The 24,579-nt window shown below is 42.1% G+C and overlaps 1 protein-coding gene across 2 annotated transcripts in view; it reads left to right on the top strand.

Moving 5' to 3' along the window:
* The first annotated feature begins 537 nt into the window (after positions 1 to 537).
* Positions 538 to 24,579, top strand: part of znrf3 (zinc and ring finger 3) — a 96,326-nt gene continuing 72,284 nt past the window's right edge. For both annotated transcript variants that reach the window (XM_042487453.2, XM_042487452.2), the window contains exon 1: positions 538 to 1,016. In XM_042487453.2, the coding sequence (XP_042343387.1) occupies positions 786 to 1,016 (231 nt within the window). In that variant the 5' untranslated portion in view covers positions 538 to 785. The remainder of the gene's footprint in view (positions 1,017 to 24,579) is intronic.

Here is a 24,579-nt window from a genome sequence, read left to right as displayed (position 1 = left end):
CACTCATAATGAAATGTCCAATCTAAAACAAATTGTTAACCTACATTTGGAGCCTAAAGTGGGTAAATCTGAATCAGATTGGAAAATTAGCCCGGTTAAATCATGAAGCGTCCTGAAGAGGGTAGTGTTTATTTTAAGGTGGCACGGAAGCAAAAAACCCCAAAAACGTGTCAAACTCATGGAAAAGCGCCACCGGACAGGCCAGGAATGCAACAGCGGCTGAAAACAGCCCCTGCTTGATATTTAACACAGTAAAATGAAATTTACTCAAACCTTAAGGCGTAATTTATAGATTTACCAAACAATAACCCCTCTTTTCTTTACTGAGCAGCCAAGTCGGCGGTGCCTCCTTAACTGAGTGCTGGCACTTCAGAGAGGGGAGTGCAAAGGAGAGGGTCAGAAAGATTGGTGGGTGGGGATATAACCCTTTTGGGAGAGAGAGAAAAAAAACTAAAAAAAAAAAAAAAAAATCACGTGTTTGGAGATCAAAGGAGATCCGCTTTGTAGAGGGGGGGGAGGAGGAGGAGGGGGGTGAGAAAGAAAGAGGGAGAGAGAGAGAGAGAGGGAGGGAGCGTTTGCAGGCAGTGTAATTGACAAGGCTCGCAGTGGTGAAATAAACACGCTCGAGCTCAGACTCCAGCTTTTTTGTTGCACAATTTTGCCTCTTTTTTGGACGCATCGCCCCGTAGCGCGCGCGCGCGCAGACCTGATTTCAGTTTACCTTCACCCGATTAAATTAATCCGTGTGAAATTATGTCCCGATCGGCGCAGATCCAGCCGGCAAGATGATGATTTTACCACGGAGAGGCTCAGATCGCGTACCCGACTCGGTGGTCCTGGTGATCTTGGTGGTTGCCGCTTCTCTTGGTACCGTTTTCGCCAAGGATACTGCCTTTGTGGAAGTGGTTCTGTTCGAGTCCAGTCCCAATGGAGATTATACTACTTACACGACTGGCTTGCAAGGACGGTTCTCCAAAGCTGGAGCCACTATCAGCGCGGAGGGGGAGATCGTGCAAGTAAGTCTTTTCGCTCTTTTTTTTTAAATAAAAAAAACGGGGAATGACGAGCAGCGAGTCCCGAGCAACAGTACCGGGGACGCGGGGTGTAATTTAACCAAGCTGCCCTTCGTAAAACTTTTTCCACAGGGGGCTGACAAGAGTTGTATATGTTGTGTGTGTGTGTGTGTGTGTGTGTGTGTGTGTGCAGGATGGCTTGCAAAGCATATGCGGTCACAAGATGGCTCCTATCTTGTGGAATTCATTCACAGGGAAAACATGCTCTTGCAGGTTATTTTCTTCATGTCTCCAGCTCACTTTTGCACTCCTTACTTTTAATTGCACTAATCACGAAACCTTTTGGGGAGCAGGTATCCGAAAACGTGACTTCTAAAAAAAAAAAGTTTGCAAACTTGTACCTAGCAGGTTATAACACGCTTTACGATAACGCTACGCCCATAAATGTGTATTTTTTGTGCTTATATTTGGCACACTGTCCTTTTTAAGTGGCGTTTTTGAGCCATAAATGCACGTTTAAAGCTGAAAAGTTATTTTTAATGGCGGAATAAGTTTGTTTTTATGGACCGTACCAACGTGTAAACTAACCCGCACGTCCCGCCGCTTGTAGCCTGTTACTATGTAGCCCGTCATCAACACTGCCTTTGATGTCGCATGCTTTTGGTTTAGGCTTACTTGTAACTATTTTAAGTCTTCATAAACATATATAAAGAATATCTGACCAAGTAGTCATCGTGGAAGAAGCCTCCATGTTTTCATCCTTTATTTCTCGCCCCCCCTCCCCTCCCCAAACATGACAAGTGCACTTTGGCTGTGGATGTGCAGCTTTGATCGAGTCACTAAAATATGAAGCTTATCTTCCACAAAGCCAAGTGTTTGTTTGAAGTTTTATAATTCTTGCTTAATCTACTTGGCCACTGCTTGTAAGGCAACAAAGAGTTTGGGGTCTAATCATGTGCCAAAGATTTTAAAAGTGTTATTTCTTGACCTTTAACCTGTGTTTTTGGTGATGGAGGGACCTGCAGCTCTTTGGGGATTGATTGGAAACCACTTGAATGCAAAGCAGCTTTTGTGTGCACTCTTTTGAAGTTTTATCTTTATGTGTTTGGAGGTATCTGTGAAATGCAAACAGCTTCTAATGGATGAAGTTTGTGATTGATAGTTGAGTCCCACGTGACTGGTGTGAAGTTTTGGAGCAAGCATGCTGGAGGGTATGAACACCCAGAAAACTTTTACAGGTACAGAATAAAAAAATTAAATTAAAGCAAGAATTTGTTAAAATGTACACTTCAATCAACATTGCTGGGAGCTCATAATATAGTGTGCATCTTGGATCTTCAGGAGTTGAAAGCTAAGGTATCACTGCACGATTGCCGCCTCACAGCGACGCTTCGTGTTTTCATATGTTGTATAAAAGAAGCTGGTAGCTGCTGAAGTGTGACCTCAGACTGAAGAAACTATTGAGCTCCATGAGATAATTGGTGTGTGGTGGGAGGCCAGGTTACAATGCAGCCTGCAGAGAGATTCCCCCTGCAGAGCGAGAGATAGAGTGAGAGTTGTTGGGGGGGGGGGGGTTTAAATGCTGCAAATACACATTTGAGTTTAATCAAGTTTACCACGTTGCGTCAAGTGTGTACTGGTGGTGGTCTGCATAGCAAGAAACTAAATTGCAGGATTTCTGCAGCATGCCACCATGAGTCAGAAGAATCATTTGTCCTTCTGTTAAAGGCCCATTGTGTGAAAAATCAGATTAACATGTCTTTTATTATTATAAAGCCAGTAAAGGTGCTATATAAATTCTATGAAAGTATCTTAAACCCAGAGAAATGCACACAGTCCATGTTCAGACACTGTGCCTTTAAAGACCCGGTAGGACTTCTGTGAAGTTGTGATGTCACAATAGAAAGGTAGAAACTGCTGTTATCGTGCTATTACAACTGTTTGTTTGCTGCAGTGATGGTGCAGGGATGCTGAGAGTGCCGATGTGAAAGATCTGGTAACACTTAGTACGTTTACATGCACAAATTTGTCCAGTTTTTGCTCGTATTCTGAAAAAGACAATATTCCTACTAATCTGATTACATGGTTAGTGCAAATTAATATTCCACTAATACTACCGTTTGCATGCAGCCGTGCATACTAAGATTGATGTGCCCTAACATGTCGTTTATCTTGTCAAAATATGGAAAAGCAGAACAGCTGGAGTGGCTTGTCATTTTGCTTCTTTGCACCAAAACATGCTTTTTTCAGTTCCCTATCAGTGGCAGACTTGTTGGACCAAACACAGTCTCCCACTGTCAGTCCTTCAACGCCGTCCTGAAAAGGACAGTGTTTTGATCTTTACGCATATCCAAAAACCTATCTTAGTCCTTCATAATGTTTAAAAGTCAGTGTGCTTATCTCTCTGGCCTGAAATTGTGGGCTTTTCTTTCAGTGATGTACCTCTACCACAGCCTTGCAACCTTTTGCTAAATTGGTTTGTGTAAAACATATCCGTGACAATGCAGGACACCATTCATAAATAAACAAAAAGCCATGTCAAAAAATAAAAGCCAAAAAATAAAAATAAAAATAAAAAACATGCCTTCCACACCACCATTTATCATCACCAGAAACTGTAAAGACTGAAATTATCATTGGATTTTTTGAATTTCTGACAATCCTTGAACACATCATTATACAGGGCTGTGAAACAGATTTCCAGGCCTGGAAATTGCTCTTTACAAATGTATACATGATCTAGTTAATACAAGTATGAACCTAAAAATTGAGCATCATATGGGAGCTTTAGTAGAAGCTTGTGCTGTCTTTACACATTTAGCAGCGTCCCCGCCTCCATCCCATGCAACAACGTCGGTACCAGCTACACAGCAGCATCTTCTCAGAGTATGTTTGTTTTCCTCGAAATGCTCTTACTCTGAAATAAAGATGATATATGCAGATCAAAGGAGAGAATACTCAGCACAAAAATGGCCCCTGTTTATACACAGTGATGGCCATTTGGCGCCACTCGGTAACCACACAGAAATGTCGGACCTCAGCTTTACATCGCAAACCACATCTATTTAGGTTTGCTTTCTTTGCTAACATAGCTTCTGACCACTTAGAGGCAGCTTATATTTTGTCAGGCTATAATGAGGGGCAGTCTGTCCAACATAGCGCACTGTCTTGAATTTCTTACAACATATATTCTAGCAAGGATTTATGCAAGTCAAAACTGACAATGAATGACAACCATACAACCTGAGGAGTATAATTTTAAACCAGTATCAAATTCCCCACTTGCAGATTCTATACTTGTGAAATAACATCGCAGGAACGTGTTGGGAAATCGCTGCGGTGTTGTAACGGATATAGTTTTACACTGGAATCGGGTTGAACACAAATATTTAGGTTCCTGTGAATTCAGTTGTCCGCAGTGACCTCCGCAACCATTGCACTTGTCGACTTTTTTTTCTTTTTTGCCTACAAGTTGTGAGCCGTCTTGTGTTGGGTGAATGGGGCGCTTGATTTGGTCTGGCTGAGGTTTATGGGTCCTCTCCTCTGCTGTTTGAACAGAGCCCTGAGGGGTTTGCGTTACCTTGTGTGTACAGTCGTGGTCAGACCTCAGCAGGTACGGGTTCAAGTCCAGGGGAAAGGGGGGGCTTGGCAGCGTTCCTGAGCAAAGACCCAACAACGATCACCGCTTATACGCTCCCAGCTCGCTTTTGCTGATTCCCCAAAGCTAACGGCTCTGCCTGAAGAGTGCGAAAAGTGGCAAATGCTGCCTGGGGCCAAAAATAATAAATTAAGTTAATTTGCTTCTTGCTCTTAAGGGGGGGAAGCATGACGCCGCAGATCTGGCCGCAGTGCCAAACCCCAGGCCTCCCAAGCCAGTTCACTGATTGCTCCGATTCAACTCAGTAATAGCAAAGTAATCAATGTCTCCTTAAATCACTCTGTCAAGACTTAAGACTGTGTGTATCAACAGGCATTTCCCTAAGACGACCTTAAGACTGTATTTACATCACCAGCTCTTAACTCAGATTCTTGGCAACCGGAGAAGTGCAGATTGTCGTTCATGCCAGGTAGTTAACTGTATTCACCTCTCGTCCCAGATTTAAATACTTCCTGATTAGAGTGCTAGAATGAAAATGGCAAAACAGCAATGCTTTGGGCCCAGAGAAGTGGATTAAGTGAAGAAATATTGATTTAGAGGTCTTGGATTGAACACTTTGAAACCTAAGCAGATTTTGGTTTTGGTTTTATTTCTTTCTAAAACATGGGGGGAAAAGTCAGTGACACACTTGGCAAGAAATGTCTCACAAATTGCAATAATTTAGTAAAAGATGACATGAAAATTACTGAAAAAAATCAGTTTTAAACTATAGGGGAAGATTATTAGGAAATTACCAAAAAAATAGGGAGAGATGTCCATCATTGTTATAATTTATATCTAAAATTATGTTACAGAAAGAAAATAGACAAGACATATAGATGTTTTCAGTCTTTTTTAAGCACATCTTGTTTGTTTTTTTGCATCTTTTTTGTTATTGCTTATTTTCAGGTAGTTTTCTAGCAACTTTTCAACTAATTTACCCTAATTCACATATTAGCAACAGTTGTTTCTTAAGGCCCAGACACAACAAACCGTCCTCAGAGAACTGTTTTGTTGCCTCACGTTGCCCGTTTCTCGACCAAAAAGTAGCAATTGAACACATTGCAAAGACTACAGCCAATGAGCATGCACATTCTGCGCCTGCATGAGAAGAAACAACTCTCCATACCAGCAGTCTGTAATCGCCATTACCTCTTTTTACACGGAGATTGCACTATAGGACCGCTATGAGGTTCCCTTTTAAGCTGCCTTTACATTTTTACTAAACAGCATCATACTGCTCCAATGTGTTATTGTAGATATCGTGCTGGCATCACAGAATCAAAACAGGCATGATGGGTAACACAACAGTGTTGCCACTAGTTTGACACATAATTTATGTGTTAGCGGTGCTTTATTAACGAAATATCAGTGGCATAACATGGCAATAACAATAATGTCCTGGCTCTGTTATATGGCTGCTGATCTAATCCTCTGATCGCAGGTTGCACTCTGTCCAGCAACTAGTATTTAACTGCTTTTGGATGTGCTTGCTGCTAGACGTTTTTTGCACACATATGACAAGTCATCAAAATGTCACACTTGTCCCGTCCTGCCGACTGTCCCTTTTACACAGATGTCGATTTGTCCTCCATTACACAATCATACCTCTTATAAGAACAGCCAATTAGTACATTAACAACACAACCTGATGTTGAAACAATAACATGAACAATTGTTTCTACAAAATAACTCAATGTCAGACACTATTTCAACATGCTGAATCAGCTGAAAAACAGCTGCCAAGTGGTGACTTGTGCCAACAGTGCAGGAAGCGCCACAAAATCTAGGGCGACAGACGCTCACCGACAGCCGACATTGACCGACTGCCAATCTTGGTGTGTCAGGGCTTTAAGCCTCTTTCGTAAGGCAAGTGATGGTAAGGTGAAATCCCCTGATTGAGTCACCCAGGTGTGACGATAGACGGCTAGTCTGGCAGGTGTAGCCGAAGCCAAATGATACTGAATGCACTTTGCTTCTAGATGTAATCACAATTTTGGATCCTTACAGTGAAGGACACTCAGTTGGACTTCTGGCCGCCATGTTTGTTAAATTCCTATCATTGTTGACAACACACATGCTCGCAGCACTCCTGATTAGCACATGTTTGATGCGAGGGGAAACACCATCTGCTGCTCATCATTCTCCATTGTCTCCCCGACGCCAAATTGTCTTTCCTGTAGCGAGATGAGCTGCGATGCACTGCACGAGCGCACATCTGCCTCCCATTTCCAGCGGGCCCCGTGCTGTCAGCATGTGAGTGAGGAGCCGAGGCAGGGACGTGGCAGGGGCACCGAGAGGACCAGATGGAACTCATAGTGTCGTCGGCCAGAACCAGAGGGAATAATGTGGCTTTTGCCTGCTTCCTCTCAGAAGGGACGCAGAGACGGGGACATCCCCTGAATCCACTGTCAGGAAGAAGAGGCTATAGTTTCCCAACACCCATGAGCTGTTTTACCTTTGAACTTCATCTCTGTGCACATGAAGCGCCAGTAACTATAGCTGGGAGACTTCATGATGTGGTTCTTTGAAAGTGGCTGGGTTTTTTTTTCGGACTGGATGTGCAGGGGGAAAGTGGTGGTTTTGAGCTAAGACAACGATGAGCTTAAATACTGGAGCTCCTACCTTGGAGCTGGCAAGAGTTGTGTCGCACTGCATTTAGACTATAATGAGAGCTTTAGTGGTTTAAGGCATCCAGCGCGCTTTCTCACCACAGGCTGGAAACCCCAAGAGGCCATAATGGGACGGGCCCAGACGGGAGGTGCCAGGGACCGGGCCACTCCCAGCGCCAAAGCAACAGTAGCAGTACACAAACGCTGGTTTAAAAGGTTAAAAGTGCTGCTCCCTACTTTTTTCCATTTATTGGCTTGGCGGTCGCAGCTGTATTTTAAGTGCTATCGTCTCTTAACCGCCACCCTGTTTCACTTTCATGTCCCAGCCAAAGTAATTTGAGGCTGCGTTTCTCCCCTTTTCGGAATAGAACAGACTAAACTGTTTTTCTCTTTCTCTTGCTTAACACCCCCCCTCCCACACACGCGCTCACCCCCCACCACCAGTCTGCTCTTTTTGGTGCAGCCAAAATTTGTCATGCGTCCTATAATGCTTGTGTATGACTTCCAGCGTGTATGAATGAATTGTCAGTTGTATTGGGTAGAGATAAAACAGCCGGAAAAGTTCTCATTTTGATTATAGTGACCAAACTTATTACGGTTATCAGTGTAACCCAGCATTGTGAAAATTTGCTAACACACATGCTGACATAATTTTCATAAGTTTTACATTGAAAACCACAAATCAAATTAGCAGCACACATGAACACCATGTCAAATGTGCATTAACATTAATGCTTGTGCGAGTGTCAGTGTGCGTGACGGACCAGTAGCACCACTGGTTTGCCTGCTGCACGGAGAATCTGTGAACAAGTGAACAGCTTAATGCACACACTGCATGCTGCATCTGCATCTGGGGACTGTTGTTAACTTTGGTTGATGCTGTATAGTATTTATTGTGAGTTTTTCAAAGCGCAGCGATCAAACACAGTTTGAATGATTTCTATTTGAAACAGTAATTCTAACTGTGTCACAGAGTTTTATTTTGAAACTGGTAGCTGTTCCAGCCCTACCTGGGGACTGGTTCCCAACGTGAGGATCCAAAAAACCCATTAAAGGTCGCCAAAGCTTCGTGGGGGGTCATGAGGCCATCTTTATTTTAAGGGGTATAATAAAACTCTAGAGAAACGTGAACAGTAAGCCTTTCCTTTTAGAAAACTAATGGTTAGTTTTTAAGTAAAGTGTATTATTTAAGGTATAAATGTTTTTAAAAAATTGCATCAGAAAAGTATGCAGGTAAAAGAGCCAATGAGCATATAGAACAATGGTCAGCCATTGGGAAGAAGAAAACTGAATTTTTCAAAAATTATATGAAAAAAGTATATGATTGTGAAAAATACGGACGTACATAATACAGACAGAGAGATGGGGAAAAATCATCCGAATCGCTCGCTTCATGCAACGTCTTAGTTACTGTGTTTACTGTTTAGGTAAATTGTTCAGTTTGTCAGTTGTTCTGTGCTGTCATTGTTATGCATTTAAGACAATATAAAATATATCCATAAAATATGTGACTTGCTTAGGTTTTGTCAGATTACTCAATATGGAGTCCCTCAAGGAAGAAAAATCGCTGGTTTTAAGGTGCCAACCATGCCAACAAAAACTTTCTTGCACACAGCTCCCCACCTTTCCCTTTCTTGTAATCTTATTGTCAGCTCACTAATAAAGGCAAAAATACCCCTAAAATCCTTTAAAATAATAGATTTCAGTCAAGTCTTAAGCCTATAAATGGTTAAGAAATAATGCTTGCCCATTTCACGTTCCCAGTGACTTAAGTAACGTCTTCATTTTGCACATTTTTACACTGAAGAAGCAGGGACCAGTTAATATCTGGTGTTTTTACTTTACACGCAACTAATTAAAAGTGTCAAGTTTCTGTAAATGGACTAATTCAGCAACAAATTCTGTTGCAATTGCAGATTTGTGAAATCCTGAAAATGTCAACAAGTTCTATTTTTAGCATTAAGCTGAAAGCACTGATTGCCTGCAGTCAACATTCAGGTCAATTTTGAAACACCTCACTTCCTGTTGGAGCACTTAGTACTTGTTCAGACTTCTTTTTAATTGGCCAAACTATCTCTCAAACCGGCAGCCGCTGTTTTCTTCTCCTGGCTCTTTCACTCTCGTCTTTCTCCCCGTGCAGCTCCACCTGAAACAAGTGCATGTTGGTACTGGTGGCCCCAGTATGTATGTGAGTTTGCACTGGGCTGAGTGGCTGAGCCGATCTTTGATGTTCTGCTCCAGGAGAGATTAACAGTCAGCGCTGCTGCTCTCTCTCCGCTCTCCCAGCCTCTCCCCGGGGGAAACTCGATTCCCTTGTGTCGCTCTCCTCCTGATCTGCTATTGATTACGTGTCCGAGCTCATTTGTATGAACGCCTCGTGTTTGTCTTCTGCTTTACACTCCAGTGATGAGGAAATGTTAATTCAGCTTTGCCCCGAGGCTGTGTTTTTGTTTCGTTTTTTTACCTCTATGATGAGTGCCAGGAAAAGCAGAGAGCGCTGCACTTTGACAGGTGAAAAAGTGATTTTTCACGCCGCCTGTCTTCACTCTGGTTATTTTTGCAACATGTTTGTAACGAGGCAAAGATGAAGAAAAGCCCAAGGTGTTTTTTTTTTTTTTTTTTTTGCTTTGCTTTTCCGAATAGCCTCTGGTGTCTGTCTGCATTTGATGAGCTGAAAGGCCCGGTCCATCCCCTCAGCCCATATTTTTATCCACTGACACAGAGGGTCTGCAAAACAAAGGCTAAGGGGTCGAGGGTTATGAAATGACAATGCTCACAGTGGCTCATCCAGGCAGAGGCATGCTTTGTTGTCGGGCAGGAATGTGCTGACTAACCGTGGAAGGCCACAACGCCAGCCTCCCCTTTTGTTGTGCTTTTTTGCCAATAGACTATGAAGGTAGCTGCACTGGGAGTCCATCTCTCTCCGAGCACCCCACTCCATCTGCCTCCTTCTCCTCCTACCTCTTAAAGGGATACTTCACCGATTTCAGCCAGCTTTGTATGAAAACAATGTGGGTAGTATGTGTAGATGAACTGTGGAAAACATCCCTCCATCTCACCAGAGCCTAGATATCCCTCCTCCCTCCACGGCGAAACTCTGTCGCATGGTGCAGTTAATGCAAAACATGTCAACCAGCAGAGTTTCCATGGCTGTGTTGTTTGAACTGCAACTTGTACTTCCACATTTTTGTATTGCCCACTACCCATGCCGCCACCGCGGACACAAAGGGTATAGAAATGGACCAGGAGGCGAGGACGGCAGTACATTACTTAGCTTCTGTGTAGGACCACAGCCTGGAGGTGTGCACACTGACATCTGCAGTATGTAATGCACTGACTATGGAGAAGTACCCCATACCGCCGCACTTTTAACAGTCCAAACTATCCCTTTAACCCTTTGAAACCTAGAGTGACATCCACTTTCATGTGCTGCATTCAGATGTTTTTCACAAGCATTTAAATCCTTAAAACCAGAGCAGGTTGGTTTGATTTCTTTCAGAAACATGAGAAAGAAAACAACCTGAAAAATATATTTTTGAAAGGGGAAAGAGAGAAAATTATCACAAAATTATATTAAAAAGGAAAAATGTCCAGACAACTATATTCGTTATCATTTTCATTATATATTTAAAATTATGTTACAGAATATATTGGGTTTTTTTCATTTGTTTTTTTTTTTTAGCTTTTTTAAGGTCATTTCTTTTTTATTGTTGTTTTTTGCCTTTCTTTTATTGCTAATTTTCAGGTAATTTTCCTGTAACTTGTTACACAAATTTTTAATTAATTTTTTTTCCAAATTTTGGGGTTATTTCTTAGGTTATTTTCCTGTGTGTTTCAGTTTTTTTTAAATTTATTTTTTTCTTATTTTCAGGTAATTTTCTTGTAACTATTTACTAATTTCTCTCTATTTTTTGGCCATGTGTTTTTAAGTTTTTTGGTGCCTTCTTCCCATGTTTTTGACTGTGACAGTTTGGTCAGCTGTAAAATGGTTAATATGCTTAGCTCTTGTTGTTGCTTTTGTTTTCATGAACGGAGAAGTCTTATCACAGGTCTGTCCCGCTCACTTAAGTTCAAGAAGACAGGGTTCAAAGTTCTGTCTTTTGTGTACATCGTTACATAATTATCAGCCTCATATGCCTGCAAAACATAACGTTACTTTTAATGTAAGAAGACTCTTTCCTTTTATCATTTTGATTCATATGCTTATATTTTGCCCTGGTTGCAGATTCTCTGGTTATTGTTCATTACGGGGTTTCGCACACATGATCACCCTCGCCCTAATGCATCATATTAATGCTGTGAGGCGTCCCCTCCTGACAGGCCCTCAGTCAGAAACCCTGCCATTTTTCATTTCCCCCTTTTTTGTTTCCTTTAATGGATTCCAACACAATCGTGGCAAAGGTCGTTTACAGGGGTGCCAGATGGGGACAAATCAGTTTCAGGTGGAAGCTCCAACCCCATCATGTTCATCTCTGCTATACCCCTCTCATCTGGAGGCTACTTTTGTGTGTGTGTGTGTGTGTGTGTGTAGGTAGCTGTTCCAGTAATGAGGAAGATCCAGGCTGTAGCACAATGAGGCCAGAGGTATGATGGATTGGGCATGCTTGGTCAGATGAGAACGAGCTGGGTTATCTCTGCTTGTTTGTTCTGGTGGAGCTGCATGTCCTCTGGCTCTGCAGTGAAGACATATCGCTGCATCTTCCCACCTCCTCCTCTTCCTGTTGCTAAAGATGCGCCCTAGATTTTTTTGAAATGAAAAATTGGCTTTCTTTTTGTGTCGTCCCAGCATCATGGGTATACTGAAGATATTTAGGGCACAGGGTTTTCTATTTTGCTCTTTGCTGTCTCTTTTGCTCGCTCAAGTATTTATTGTTGAAATATAGCTCCTCTTGTGCAGTGCAGCTGCACCCGAAGCTGAAATAAATCCCCACTTTTTGTACACTGCAAAATCTAACAAGTTATAGTTAACAAGTTCAAGAAACAGATTGCCTTGAAAAATTTAAGTAAATATAACTATTAATCTTAATTTATGTGTACTTTATGGGGATGCACAATATTGGATTTTTTGTCGACATCTGATATTCCATTATATAACAAGTCATTTGGCAGATGAAAGCAGGACATTATAGTAACAGCAGCATTCATGTAATATAGTAAACAAGCTAATGGCGCTAATGACAGATTGCAAATGTGATGCATGTTTTTGCCAGCACTAAATATCAAGCAAAAGAGATTTTGTTTTAAGTTGCTGTGAGCTGTAAATTGACCACTGTTAAGCAGAAGAGAGACGATAATGTTAACAAAGAGCCCTTCAGTGCAGAGTGTCTTTTCCTCTGTGCAGCTGCAGAATCGGGCTGCTCCATGTATCAAAGAGTTGTGTGAAAATCAAGTGCACTCACTCCACAGCAAAATCTGGGGCCCAAAACGTCCCCAGAAATACACTGCAGCACACTGACTAGCCAAAAACAAACAAACAAAAAACTCCAAACAATTGCTGGACTTGATGCAATCTCAGTTAATTTAGGGGTCTCCAACTGATGACTCAAATCTCTGACTTTAAAGGGGCGGCCCTGGTATATTCTTAAACATGTTAACAAAGAAGAACTCGCAGATCTCCTAACTTTGTTGTTGCCTTTGTGATAATTAGGTTAAGTCAGACTTAACCAAGTTATTTTTCCAAGTTGCCAAGACTTAAAAACGACAAGTGAAATTAACTTGATTTTTAAGTTGCAACAACTTAACAGAATTCAGTAAATACAGCACAATTTTGAGTAAACTCAACAGAAAAGATTGAAAGTAAACATAAATAAAGATTATATTTTCTTTACTTTTTCAATTCAGTTGCTTTCCAAGATTATTTTAAGTCAGATCAACTTGTTATATTTTACAGTGTAGTTGTAAGACCTTCGCCAGCGCTTCCTGATTCAACTCTTAAGAGAACTCCAGAAGCCTGTATGGGTCAGGTGTGACTTTTCCTTTCATGAATTTACAAATGTAGTACCTTCATCGACACACCATGCCAATAAAAGCTCTGTAGTGCAGCCTCGGGCTTTGATAAAGCCTCCACAATTCCTCCCGTCCTTCTCCTCGACCCCCGTCGGCAGCTCAGGCCATGCCGCGTCCCGCTCCAGCCCCTGGACCCTGATCAGGGAGGGGCCTGCAGGGTTGGGTGAATAGCTGCCGGGAGTCGTGCTGCGGGTGTAAACCACATGAATGTGCCGCCTGAGCAGATAGGATCAGGCGAGGCGGGGAGGCCTGGGAGGCCGCGACGCTTGGCGCAGCTCCACGCGCTAACATCAAAGGCAGTGCTGAAGGGGGGGAGGCGGAGGGGAGGAGGGAGGAAGAGAGAGAGAGAGAGCGAGGGCTGGGCCAAACTCTTCAAAGGCCTCTCTGAGTAATGCCGGCCCTGATATGCGGCGCTGCAAAACTGAGTGATGATGTAATTGCAGGCCTTCGAGCTAAATCCGCTCCCATACAAATAAAGGTGTAGGTGTGTGTCCCTTGCACAAGCACGGTGAGAAAAACACTTTACGTGTTGTGCTGAGAGTTTAGGACAGCTCCAAGGTGTTGGGTCACCTCCTGAAGCTATACACTAATGCACAGATCCTGCCGATTTATTTACGTTTTTGATGGAGGACTTGGAACGGGAAACGTTTTTTATCTGATTTCAGCAGATAGCTTAATCCACTGGGCGTTTCTAAAGTACACAACAGGTGGAACAGAGTTGACTCTGTTCTTTGTAAAGTTTATACAGGACCTGTGTGTGTGTGTGAGACCAAGAGTGCATACATGTGCTACCCTTGTAATGTGTGTTAAACCAAGCATGAACACAGATTCTTTCAAACTGCCCCCATGATCATCAGGCTGATAACTCATTGACAGCTCCCATGACAGCTGAGAGGCTCACACTGCGGTAAAGTATCTCCCTCGCTGAGAGCGCGCGGCAATAATTCACTGTTGTTGATTCGGTTTGCCAAAGGTTATTTGCATGCCTCTGATTGAAGTCCTCTTCTCCTCGCCCTCGTTGTTGTGATTGTGTGTCGCTTTGATGCTAAATTAGCAGTAAACAGCTGCACTTTTTATTTATTCCGAGTTCACGCAGAGGCCGGCCTTTTAACTTGTGCATCCTGGGTCGGACTCGGAAGTCAGGTTTGCAGCACAGAGGCTTTGTTGCTGGTTGTAAAGAGGAGACCTCCTTGTTTTGAGAAAGGTCTAATTCATGACAGTCACAGGGCCATCCAGCTAATCTCTGCACGTAGAAAGGATGGAGACAAAACACAATTCATACCAAAGCGTCTGTGAAGGGATGCTAATAACAGTTATTTTCTGTATAGATTCATCTTTCGACTCTGTTTTTCAATTAATATTTCAGTCTGTAAAATGCCAGAAAATAATGAAAAACAACATTTTCCTGATAGCTCCTTCTATCTGACCAACAGCCCCAAACCCAAAGATATTCAATTTACAGTGATGCACATCAGAGAAAAGTAGCTTACACGCTTCATTATCGTCTTCTGCTTTATGAATGACGAAATGATTTAGCAAGTGTAAATAGCTATAAGTAGATGTTAAGTAACTATGGCAACTAACTATTTGAGAAACGTTATTAGTTAAAGGGACAATTCACCCCAAAATCAAAAATACATATTTTTCCTCTTACCTTTGGTGCTATTTATTAATAAGGCTTGTTTTGGTGTGGTGTGAGTTGCTGAGTGTTAGAAATAGGCCTCTCTTCAATATAATGGAACTAGGTGTCGCTCAGCTTGTGGTGCTCAAAGTGCCAAAAAAATACATTTGAAAAACTCGACAGTAATTTCTTTTTCCAGAAATCATGACCCAGTTTCTCAAGATAATCCACAGACCAGTGCGAGAGCAGTTTATGTCGGGACTATTTTCTTTCTACTAAACTACACCTGCAGACTGTGACATTAGTGATTATTTTTTAAAAAGCTAGTTTAAATGGTCAAAACAAACAGTATTTAGAATTATATGTTTTAATTTGTTTTACAGAGTTGTTATATTGTTTCAGCACTTTGTTTTTTAGGTCATTTCTTTTCTTTCCTTTTTTTGGTTTTATTTTGGCTAATTTTCAGGTATTTATACATTATACAAGTTTGATGTACTTTTTACTCATTTCCAGCTCATTTTTGGGTCATTTCTTCTTATGTTGCTCATTGCCTTCTTCTTATGTTTTTCAGTGAAATTAAGCCAGTTTGCTCAGGTTTTAAAAGATCCATGTCCATGACTGCACAAGCAACACTCTCAAAGATTGTGCTGTTGGCAATTTATTATCACTTGTTAAGTTTGTTATTTATTAAGGTGATTGATTGAAACCAGTTTTGTGAAGCTGGTTTAAATTGCAATTTGAATTTTTATTCCAAGCCGATGTGCTACCAGTGTGCAAGCTGTTAAAATGCTCAGTTAGACTCTGGAAACACTGGAACTTGTTCCTGTTGCTGAGCGGCATCAGCGAGTGAACCGCAGAGCATCATGAACAGAATCAATCTCAGCCGGCAGTTTCAGATAAATGTATCCACACTGATAAAGAAGCAGGCAGGCCCGCTGTGAGTTAACGATCACAATGCATCTATTTCTGTCAGTTTGCAGGTGCGCTGTGCCTCCAGCGTGCTGCTGTTAGGTAAAAGTTGCAGTTGAACATCATGCTGTGGCTGAGGAACGGCTGTCCAAACCTTTCAGCCACAGTTATTCTATGAAACACTGTGGGATGCTGGACAAAACAGCTTCGAAAACCGCAGAAGGAAAGCCGAGATTCAGGATGTAATTTCTTAAAGCTGAGCTATTTAGAGTGTCTCTGCTGGATTTTCTTTAAAACCTTTAATGTAGACCTTGTTTACCCTAAGTTTGCACCTTGTACTATAGAAATACGTAAATAGTGCATTAGATCTATCTACATCACGATTAAATGTTAAATTAAATTAAATATTAAAAAAACTTAATATGAATATTTGTAAGGACACACAAAGGCATCTTATTTTCCAACATTTATAGCAGATCTCTTAAACCACTTTCTCATGGACAAAAAAATCCACTAACACCCACAAACATATGGATTTTGTCTTAAGTTGGAAAGGATACAGTCAGCATTATTTCCCGAGACAAATGACTCTGCAGCAGATCCAGTTCTGATCAGCAGTGATTGAGACGTGACACTTCCTACGATCGCAAAGGCAAAACCTGCCGTACTCTCCCCCCGGTTGGCTAGGACTTGTTGCCTTTGTTAATTGTATTGGTAAGGTTAGAAGAGTGACATTGGTTAGTCCGTTAACCCCATCAGAGGCAAAAACAATGAGAGTTGGCCAGCTCATACCTTCGCCGTCACAGGGGAAAATAATAGCCACTTGGGTGGATGTGCTTATTTTTTTGCCCCTTTTGCAGCAGGATGCAATTGCACGTCGTCAGAAACTGTCTGTCGTTCAGAATTTGTTGATTGAACAGGTTAGGGCTGCCCTCTGAAAGTTTTATTTTCGAATCATTAGTTGAAGACTGAGAAAGCTTTAAGTTGAGTAGCCCCTCTGTTGTTGTTGTTGTCGTTGCTGCTGTTAGTCAGTGCACTGAGCAGTGTACTTGTGGCCAGACTTTGCTGCGGAGTGAGTGCTCTTGACTTTAATGCTACTCTTTGGCTCAGGCTGCAGTGGACGCGATGCAGCAGCACAGAGGAAGACAGACTGCACTGAAAGGCTCTGAGACAACTTTATCTTCTTTCCTATGCTTAGACGTGGTGAATTTACAGCTCATGGCAACTTAATTTGACAGCATTTCTGGCTTTTGTATGAACTCTAGTGTTGGTAAAAAAAATGATGTTGCACGTTTGCGATGTGTTGCTTGTGTTGCGATTGTTAACTACATCACATGAATGCTGCTGTCACACTGAGCCCAATTAAAATATTAAAACTTCATATGAAAAAAACAGTTGCTGAATATTTAACAGCCGATTCTGATTCGACTGACATAATTCTGAGTCGGGTGCAGCCCTAGAATAAGTAACGGATATAACATTTTTAAAGAGTAACCACGGTAACATTCCTGCACATTCATGGTGGCGAACATGACAGACAAGTTAAAACACATAAAGGCATGCTCATTTACGGTCGATGAGAAATGGTCTATTTTTAGCAGGTTTTCACACGTTTAACACCAGCATACGTGTGCTAATTTTGGTGGAAGAACTGTGTTAGATGTGTGAGACAGAAAAGTGCTAATGGAGTAGATGTGTCTGGAAGATGTGTTGAAACACCTCAGTTAGTTCGGTTAATGGATATGACATTTCCCGTCATGCAAATTGTATCCGCACTCCTGTAGTCCTGCCACCCCATCAGGCCCTGCATCTTCCAAACCTCCCGTGGCTCAGTGTGAACGTCAGTGTATGTGAAAAGGTCAGGACAATTACTCCTGGCCAGCTGTGCCCATTTCTGTCCCCTCGCCCCTCGTTGCCCCTGCATGTCGCTGTCAGGAAAAATCTCAAGGTATTTCTTCTTTTCTGCATACATTTTTTGTCAGACTCCGATTAAACTTTACAAATTTGAGGAAAATGCGAAGGAAAAATCAAATTATTTTTTGTGTGGTGCGGTGATGCACATTGTTATCAGTGTCTCTGCACTTTCTCAGTCACACCATTTCTCCTCTGTTTATCCGGTTGCATGCTTCTGTCATATGTCACTGTAAAAGCTGCACTTTTCATTTTTAGCAACTTAAAAAAAAAACAAAACAAAAAGGCACAGAGGAGATGTTGGCTATTCTTTGCTTGGCAGCATCTGGGCAGTTTGTCCAAACACACTTGGCTCACTAATGATAACTTGTCCTTGGACATGTCAAGGAATCTAGTTTCTCAGAATGCTGTTTTGAGAGAAAGGAGAGATCGAGTGGGAGAAGATGGGAATGACAGAAAAAGACGGGCCAATACAGCCCTTTGCTATTCCGTCTGCATCCCACAGGCATGTGACAAAGTCAAATTGTCACCCCCGGGGGTGACATGCATCCCGCAGGCATTTCGAAGTAAACACATCCCAGGGATGTGGCTCTGAGATTTGGATAGTGGCCTCACCAGTCATATAACGAGTGCAGCAGGATCTGAAATTTGAATATTGCAGAGTGATTCATGCAGTGAATACAGTTCCTATATAATCTTTCACTATGTGTCATTAAAAGGATAGTACATCATTTTAGAAAATTAGTTTGCTTGTTGTTAGACGAGAATTATATCTGTCTGGTAAATATGAAGCTACAGCCAGAAGACAGGTAGCTTAGCTTAGCATAAAGACTGAAATTTGGGGAAAACAGGCAGTCTGGATGTTGACTATGGGTGTTAGAAGAAGCATTTATAGTAATAATGGCTGAGCAGGTAAAGACGGTCATACAGAAACTCAAACTTCATCCACAGACATTGCAGGAAAGGACTTTACAGTACCAAATGTGCATGATATAAGTATAAGTAAAATGCCTTGTAGTGCAACTCAGTCGCCAAAGGAAATAGTTGGCATTGTAGGTTACTGCAAATAATGGATACGTTGCATGTGTACATTTCATATGTATCCTATCAATGTTTCTAAAATAATGTAGTATATGAGCTGACTTTGTAAGCGGGAGTTGGAGAGGGTAGTGGATGGCGTGATATCGTGAATAGACGGCTGCCAAGACCGGTGTTTGAGACCAACAAACACCAGCACTTTTGGTGACCCTTTATGGTGTTTTCTGCCGGTATTTGTAGTAGCGGACTTGCCACCACAAATACTTGATTATATATGGTTTTTTTTTTTTAACTAAATCTGGGTGTTTTTTGGTATTTCTTGGACCAGTCCTGGGTGTTTTTTGTTGTTGTTGTTTGTTTTTTGCCAGTTATTTATTGATTTATAACTAATCTGTGGTGTTTTTAGCTTTGTTTGTTCAACGACCTGTTTCTACTTTTTTCAGCTGCATTTGTGCCACCAAAAGAAGGTGTTTTAGGCTAAAAATGATCGTTTTTGTGTCTGAACCGAACTACAGCTTTACCAAAGCGTTGTCGAGGAATCTAAAGTAACAAAATAATGTACAAATGTCACATATCCGTGGTTTGCAGAAATGTACCACACAAACGTTTTTTCTGGCCGCTGGGCTGTTGTATCCTGCAGGGTTGGGGTCTCGACACATCGTCAAACACATGAAGCTCACCTGCCTGCAAGCAGACTTTTTCTGTTAAAGCATAGTCGTGATGATTGTGATGGCAGCTTCAATATATCAGTTATTCTAATCTGATCCGGCAAAACATGATGTTCTTATCAAATCTCAGAGGAGAGGTGTAAAATTAAAAAAAAGAAAAATCTGAGTCCACTGTCACTGATCAGAACCCAACTGAGGACACTGCAAATGCTGTGAACTTCCAAACAGATGAGTCAGTCCATTTGCTTTAATGGCTTCCAGTAAAAATCTGCAATAGATCTACTCAGGAAGGCTTTTATGGGAATTTTACAGTAATGGCTTCACACTCCACTGAGGTTTTCTATAGCACTGCCACTAAATACTAACAAGAGGTCAGCGTCAATTTTACAGTAACTGAGCTCGCCTGCTCAGAGCATTTCTGTATTTTCCTGATTTGATTTTACACCAGACCATCCTTGTGCCTAACTTTAAGCCATTTCCTCTTGGCAAACCACATGTAGCATATTTGGGTCAGCTTTTCTGCAGCATCGCCTCGAGCTAAGCTCATGGACAGAGGATTTGGTAAGCTACGGATGCATACATTCGTCATAATTATTGTTTTGCAAAAGCCGGAGTTAGAAGCGCCCCGGCAACGGGAAAGCTTCAGAATTCAAATTAGAGTGTGGGATTGAGCTTTAAAGTTGTGGCTGTTTTCTGTTTTTGGTTATTGCATCCTTGAAAAACTTCCTTTGCGCTCTACCCCCTGCTGGCTGGTCACGGTTGCTCGTGTGCACAAAGCTTGAGTTGGCATGGTGCATTTGTTTTCTCACGAGTCGAGGCGGCATGGGAGAAAGGTGAGGACAAACCCTTGAGTATACTCTGCGTTCTCTCCATGGGTTCGAAAACAAGAAAACAAACGCAGCCTTTCAGAGCAGCTTAAAGCCATTTCACTTATAATTGCGTCATAATGAAGCACAAAATAGTGAATGCAAGTACATTTCTTTGTCTCATCATTCCTTCCCCCCCTTTCATAAGTTTTTTCTATCTTGTTTTCTGCGCTCTGTCTTTCTCTCTCTCTTCTCTCACTCTGTTAAGCATGGGAGGGGAAGGGGGGGAGGGGGGTATAAATGTGAGACCACACATGCTGTGTCAATGTTTGCTAGAATAATTAGAGACAATGTGGGCCAATAACGGGAGGAGTGCAGTAACCTGAACTCACTTTGTTCTGCCCCGGCAGCAACACAAAAGCCATTCACAGATGCACAGATCCGCAGCCTCAGTTCAGGAGCAACTGCACTTTTAGCCGGCGCGGTGCACGGCTCCGAGGATCCGCTGCAAAGTGGATTGGTTTCTATGGGACCAGAACTGTCCGCTTTACCGTTTTGTGTCTGCTCAAAGTGATGCTGATGTCACTCCAAAGGCCTTTTAAGCACCTCCTGCACATCCCCGCCACCACCCCCCCAAAAAAACACATCCCCTACCCCTTGTCACCCTCCCCAGTCGACCAACACATGGCCCTGGCTTAGAGGGCCCTCTTTAACTAGAGGATATCCGGCCGCTCGGTATGCAAAGAGCCTGTGGATTCCTGACACGAGTGCTAGAGCTGGACTCAGAGGTGACTTTCAGCGCAGCCAGACAACTGTTGGATTAGCAGGACACTTTACGTTGACTCCGAGCCAATGGGAGGGAGCCTGGCCAGGAGCGGGGCGTACTTGGTCAAATGCAGGCTAATAGATTCTTTAGAGCTATATATATTAGTTTACATTTTAAGCATGCCAGTGCTGCTTGTGTCCAGCATGACTTACAGTAAGCACAGCAGTGTAGAAAGATCAATTTTTCTTTAGAAATGAAGCAGTTTTCCCAAATGTATTCCATAAAAAGGAAAAAGAAAGTTAGACCCAACAGAGAACTAAGTGATTTTTACACTTTAACACGTTTGAGATTTTGTCTTTTAGGATTGGATGGACAGAAATGCAATTCCGTGTCTTAAAGGTGAACTTCACTTAGTTTTTAAAATTCATACATTTTATTCCTATGATCAAAGAAAGTCCAAAAATATCAGTAAAAACAAACGATTCTCTCAGAAATCTTAAAACTAGAGTGCTAATACTGATGTTTTTTCAGGGATTCTCAACTTGCTTTGCTTGTGGGGCCACGGTCACAGTAGCCCCATACATGTATTTAGGATTTTAGGGTGTTTCTAGGACTTCAGGACGTTTCTCTGATTTTTAGAATGTTTCTAAGATTTTAGGACATTTTTAGGATATAAGGATGTTTTCAGGATTTTAGGTGTCTTGGATTATAGGACATTGCTTAGCTAAGACCTCTTTCTGGGCTTCGGGGGATCCTCCACTGGCACTTTTTTGATAAACAAGCTCTAATTTGACATTTTTTTGTACACTCTGGCACCTTATGTATACTAAAGATATTGAAACCATTCCTACTGTGAATCAGTTGTAGTTTATTGTGAATTAGAAAATGGTTTTGGGGGGGCCACCTGGCACTCTATTGGGTTCTATTCATCGTCTATGGAGCAGCTCCAAACTGTATACCCAATGACATCACACTTACTTCTCTGGTTTCTGGCTTTGAAGGAGTAGCACACGTTCACAAATACTGATTGCACTTCCATGCACGGCCATAGAAACAACAAATTGGAATCATAAATTCACACGTTGTTCCCCTGTAAGATCCCCAAACAATGAACGCAAAGTTTTGTCTGAGCTGTGCTGGTTTCCCTGGCTGTAGCGGAGTGACCCGCTGCTGTGCTCACACCCCTGGGTGTGGACCAACTGGCTTGTCCCCCTCCGGTGTCCATCTTGAAAGGGGACACCGCTATGGGATGCATACATCCCTCTGGAGGTCGCCGGAGTCATTGTGGCACCTGTCCCCTCCACTCTCAGCCCGTGTCGACAGCTCTGATGTATTTACATTCACTCTTGTTTTCCAGAGAACTGAACTGGAAACAGCAGGAGGGTTGGTTTGTTTATCAGCTGATGGAGTTTGTGATCGCTGGCGGTCTATTGTTAGTTTTTCTTGATTGTAAGAAACACTTCTTTTTCAGTATGCATCTTTTTTCTTTATTGGAAGAGTATTTTCCAAACCCAGCACAAGTGAGAAAGTACCATCTCCTCAAAGCTCTTGCACATGAAACACTGGATTAGTGCTTGCTAAATACAACATTGTTCTGCACCGTAATATTCTTGTTTGGACACAGTACTGTGTATTTACACCACGTCCCATGTCGTATTTATGGGTACTTGTCTGCGATCTTGATTGCAGTCACTTTTTGTTTGTTTTCTCGACAAACCACATGCATCCCAAATCTCACAAGGACCTGGTTGGGTTCAGAAATACACTGTAAAGAATAACCTTTAACTCTTCGACCATTTATTGTTGTTCAGCTTTGTTTGACAGTACCTCCTCGTTGCTCCTTTTTTCTTTTTCACAACAGATTTTTCTCTTCTACCCAGTGTTCTCCTTTTTAATCATTTTCAGATTCACTCTCCGCCTCCTCCTCCGCTCCCTCTATCTCACTCCTTCTTGTTCCTTTCCACTGGGCTGATGTTCTGTTCTGTTCTCCTGGCGGCAATGTGTTCCTCATCATAGCTTGTGTTTCCTCTTATCTACAGTTCTTTTATCAGTGGCCGCCACACATGCCCGAGAGAAGGGGGTGGACGCGGGGAGCGGAGAGGCAGCTGATGCTATCAGCAGGTGGAGATTTCACCACCGGGTTCAGGGGCCCAGTGTGGCCAGAGGAGGGCCAGACCGGAAGGGTCTAACATGGGAACGTGAAATGAACTGAACAATGCGAGCCCCACTGTCATTTAAACACCTGCATTACCTTTATAGGTTTTTTTCTTTAGTCATAACACAAAAATGACACAAGTGCAGGAAGAAATGTTTCTCTTAATTTGGATTCAAGCTTTTTTAACCATTTTACACAGAGATCACAACACAGGGATGTTATGAAGTCCCTTTTTTCCCTTTTGCATTTTTACATGGCGGCATCATGGTTCTCCAGGGTGTGATTTAAGACAGCATGCTGGCATTATGGAAGCAAAAGCAGCATGAAGGCGTGACGTTTACCCAGAGTTCCTGTAGATCCTTATTAAGTCGTAAAAGTCATTGAATTCATTTATCCAAAAATAAGGCCTAAAATCCTATTAAATTGTCTTTAAAAAGACTAAAACATAGGAAGCAGGGTTTAATGCATCGTTTTTTCCTGAGGTTGCATTATAAAATCTGCAAATAATTGCTAACTTTTTCAAAAATTGCTAAATGCCTTTTGACATCATATATCAGAAAAGCTAACCCAATAACCAACCAAGTCTGTTCTATCTGCGTCTCCCTGACAGGACAAAAAATATATAATATTACAGTGTTACAATAAACTTTTAGGGAAAATTGTCCCATAACCCGAAATAACTGTTTTTTTCCCTTCAGTTTTGGCCACTGTAAAATTAGTGTTAAATGTATGTGAATGGCATTAACATGGCAATGACAATATTTTGCTGTTTCTGTTACATGGCAGCTAATCTCATCCTCTGCCTGAAGGGTAAGGACCTCTCGAATTTCGTCGTTTTCCCAGTTTGCGGACACTTACCACAGCTGTTCTTTTTCTTTGAGTAAGCCGTTAACTGCTACTAGCTGCTTTTTAAATCTAACACAGTTGGTCAAAAGTATAACACGTCATCGAATCGTAATGCCGATGGTCCCGTCCAGTTGGCTGTCCCTTTTACATAGTCCTCCCTTGCGGGGTTAAAGTCTCCTCATTCCATGATCAAACCCTTTTTCATCCTGGCTGCTCAGGCCATTCACCTTGAGCCATGTTTAACCACAACATTTTATGCCTGTTGCAAAGCTTTGGGGCTATGCAGCCGTTTGTGTCCTGTTTTAAGTTGTTTTTAATGGTGCAAAATGAGCTCCATGATGTGTTGATGCCTGTTTGAAACATTAGTTGTTGTTTATTTGTCAGCAGTCTGCCTTTTTTTATTGGGAGCTTGTTGAATAATGAAAAACTAATGCATGTTTTTTTTTTTAAAGATATTTTTTAAAGGCTTTTTGTGCCTTTATTGGATAGGACAGACAGCGTAAAAGGGGGAGAGAGAGGGGAAGACATGCAGCAAAGGGCCGAGGCCGGACTCGAACCTGCGGCCGCTGCTGGCGAGGACACAGCCTCTGC

This window comes from Plectropomus leopardus, chromosome 4, assembly GCF_026936395.1.
Source record: "Plectropomus leopardus strain MGB_pleo_1.0 chromosome 4, ASM2693639v1, whole genome shotgun sequence".
In the NCBI taxonomy this organism is placed as follows: Eukaryota; Metazoa; Chordata; class Actinopteri; order Perciformes; family Serranidae; genus Plectropomus; species Plectropomus leopardus.
Note: the sequence above shows the minus strand (reverse complement) of the source record. Positions and strands in the feature narration are given on the sequence as shown.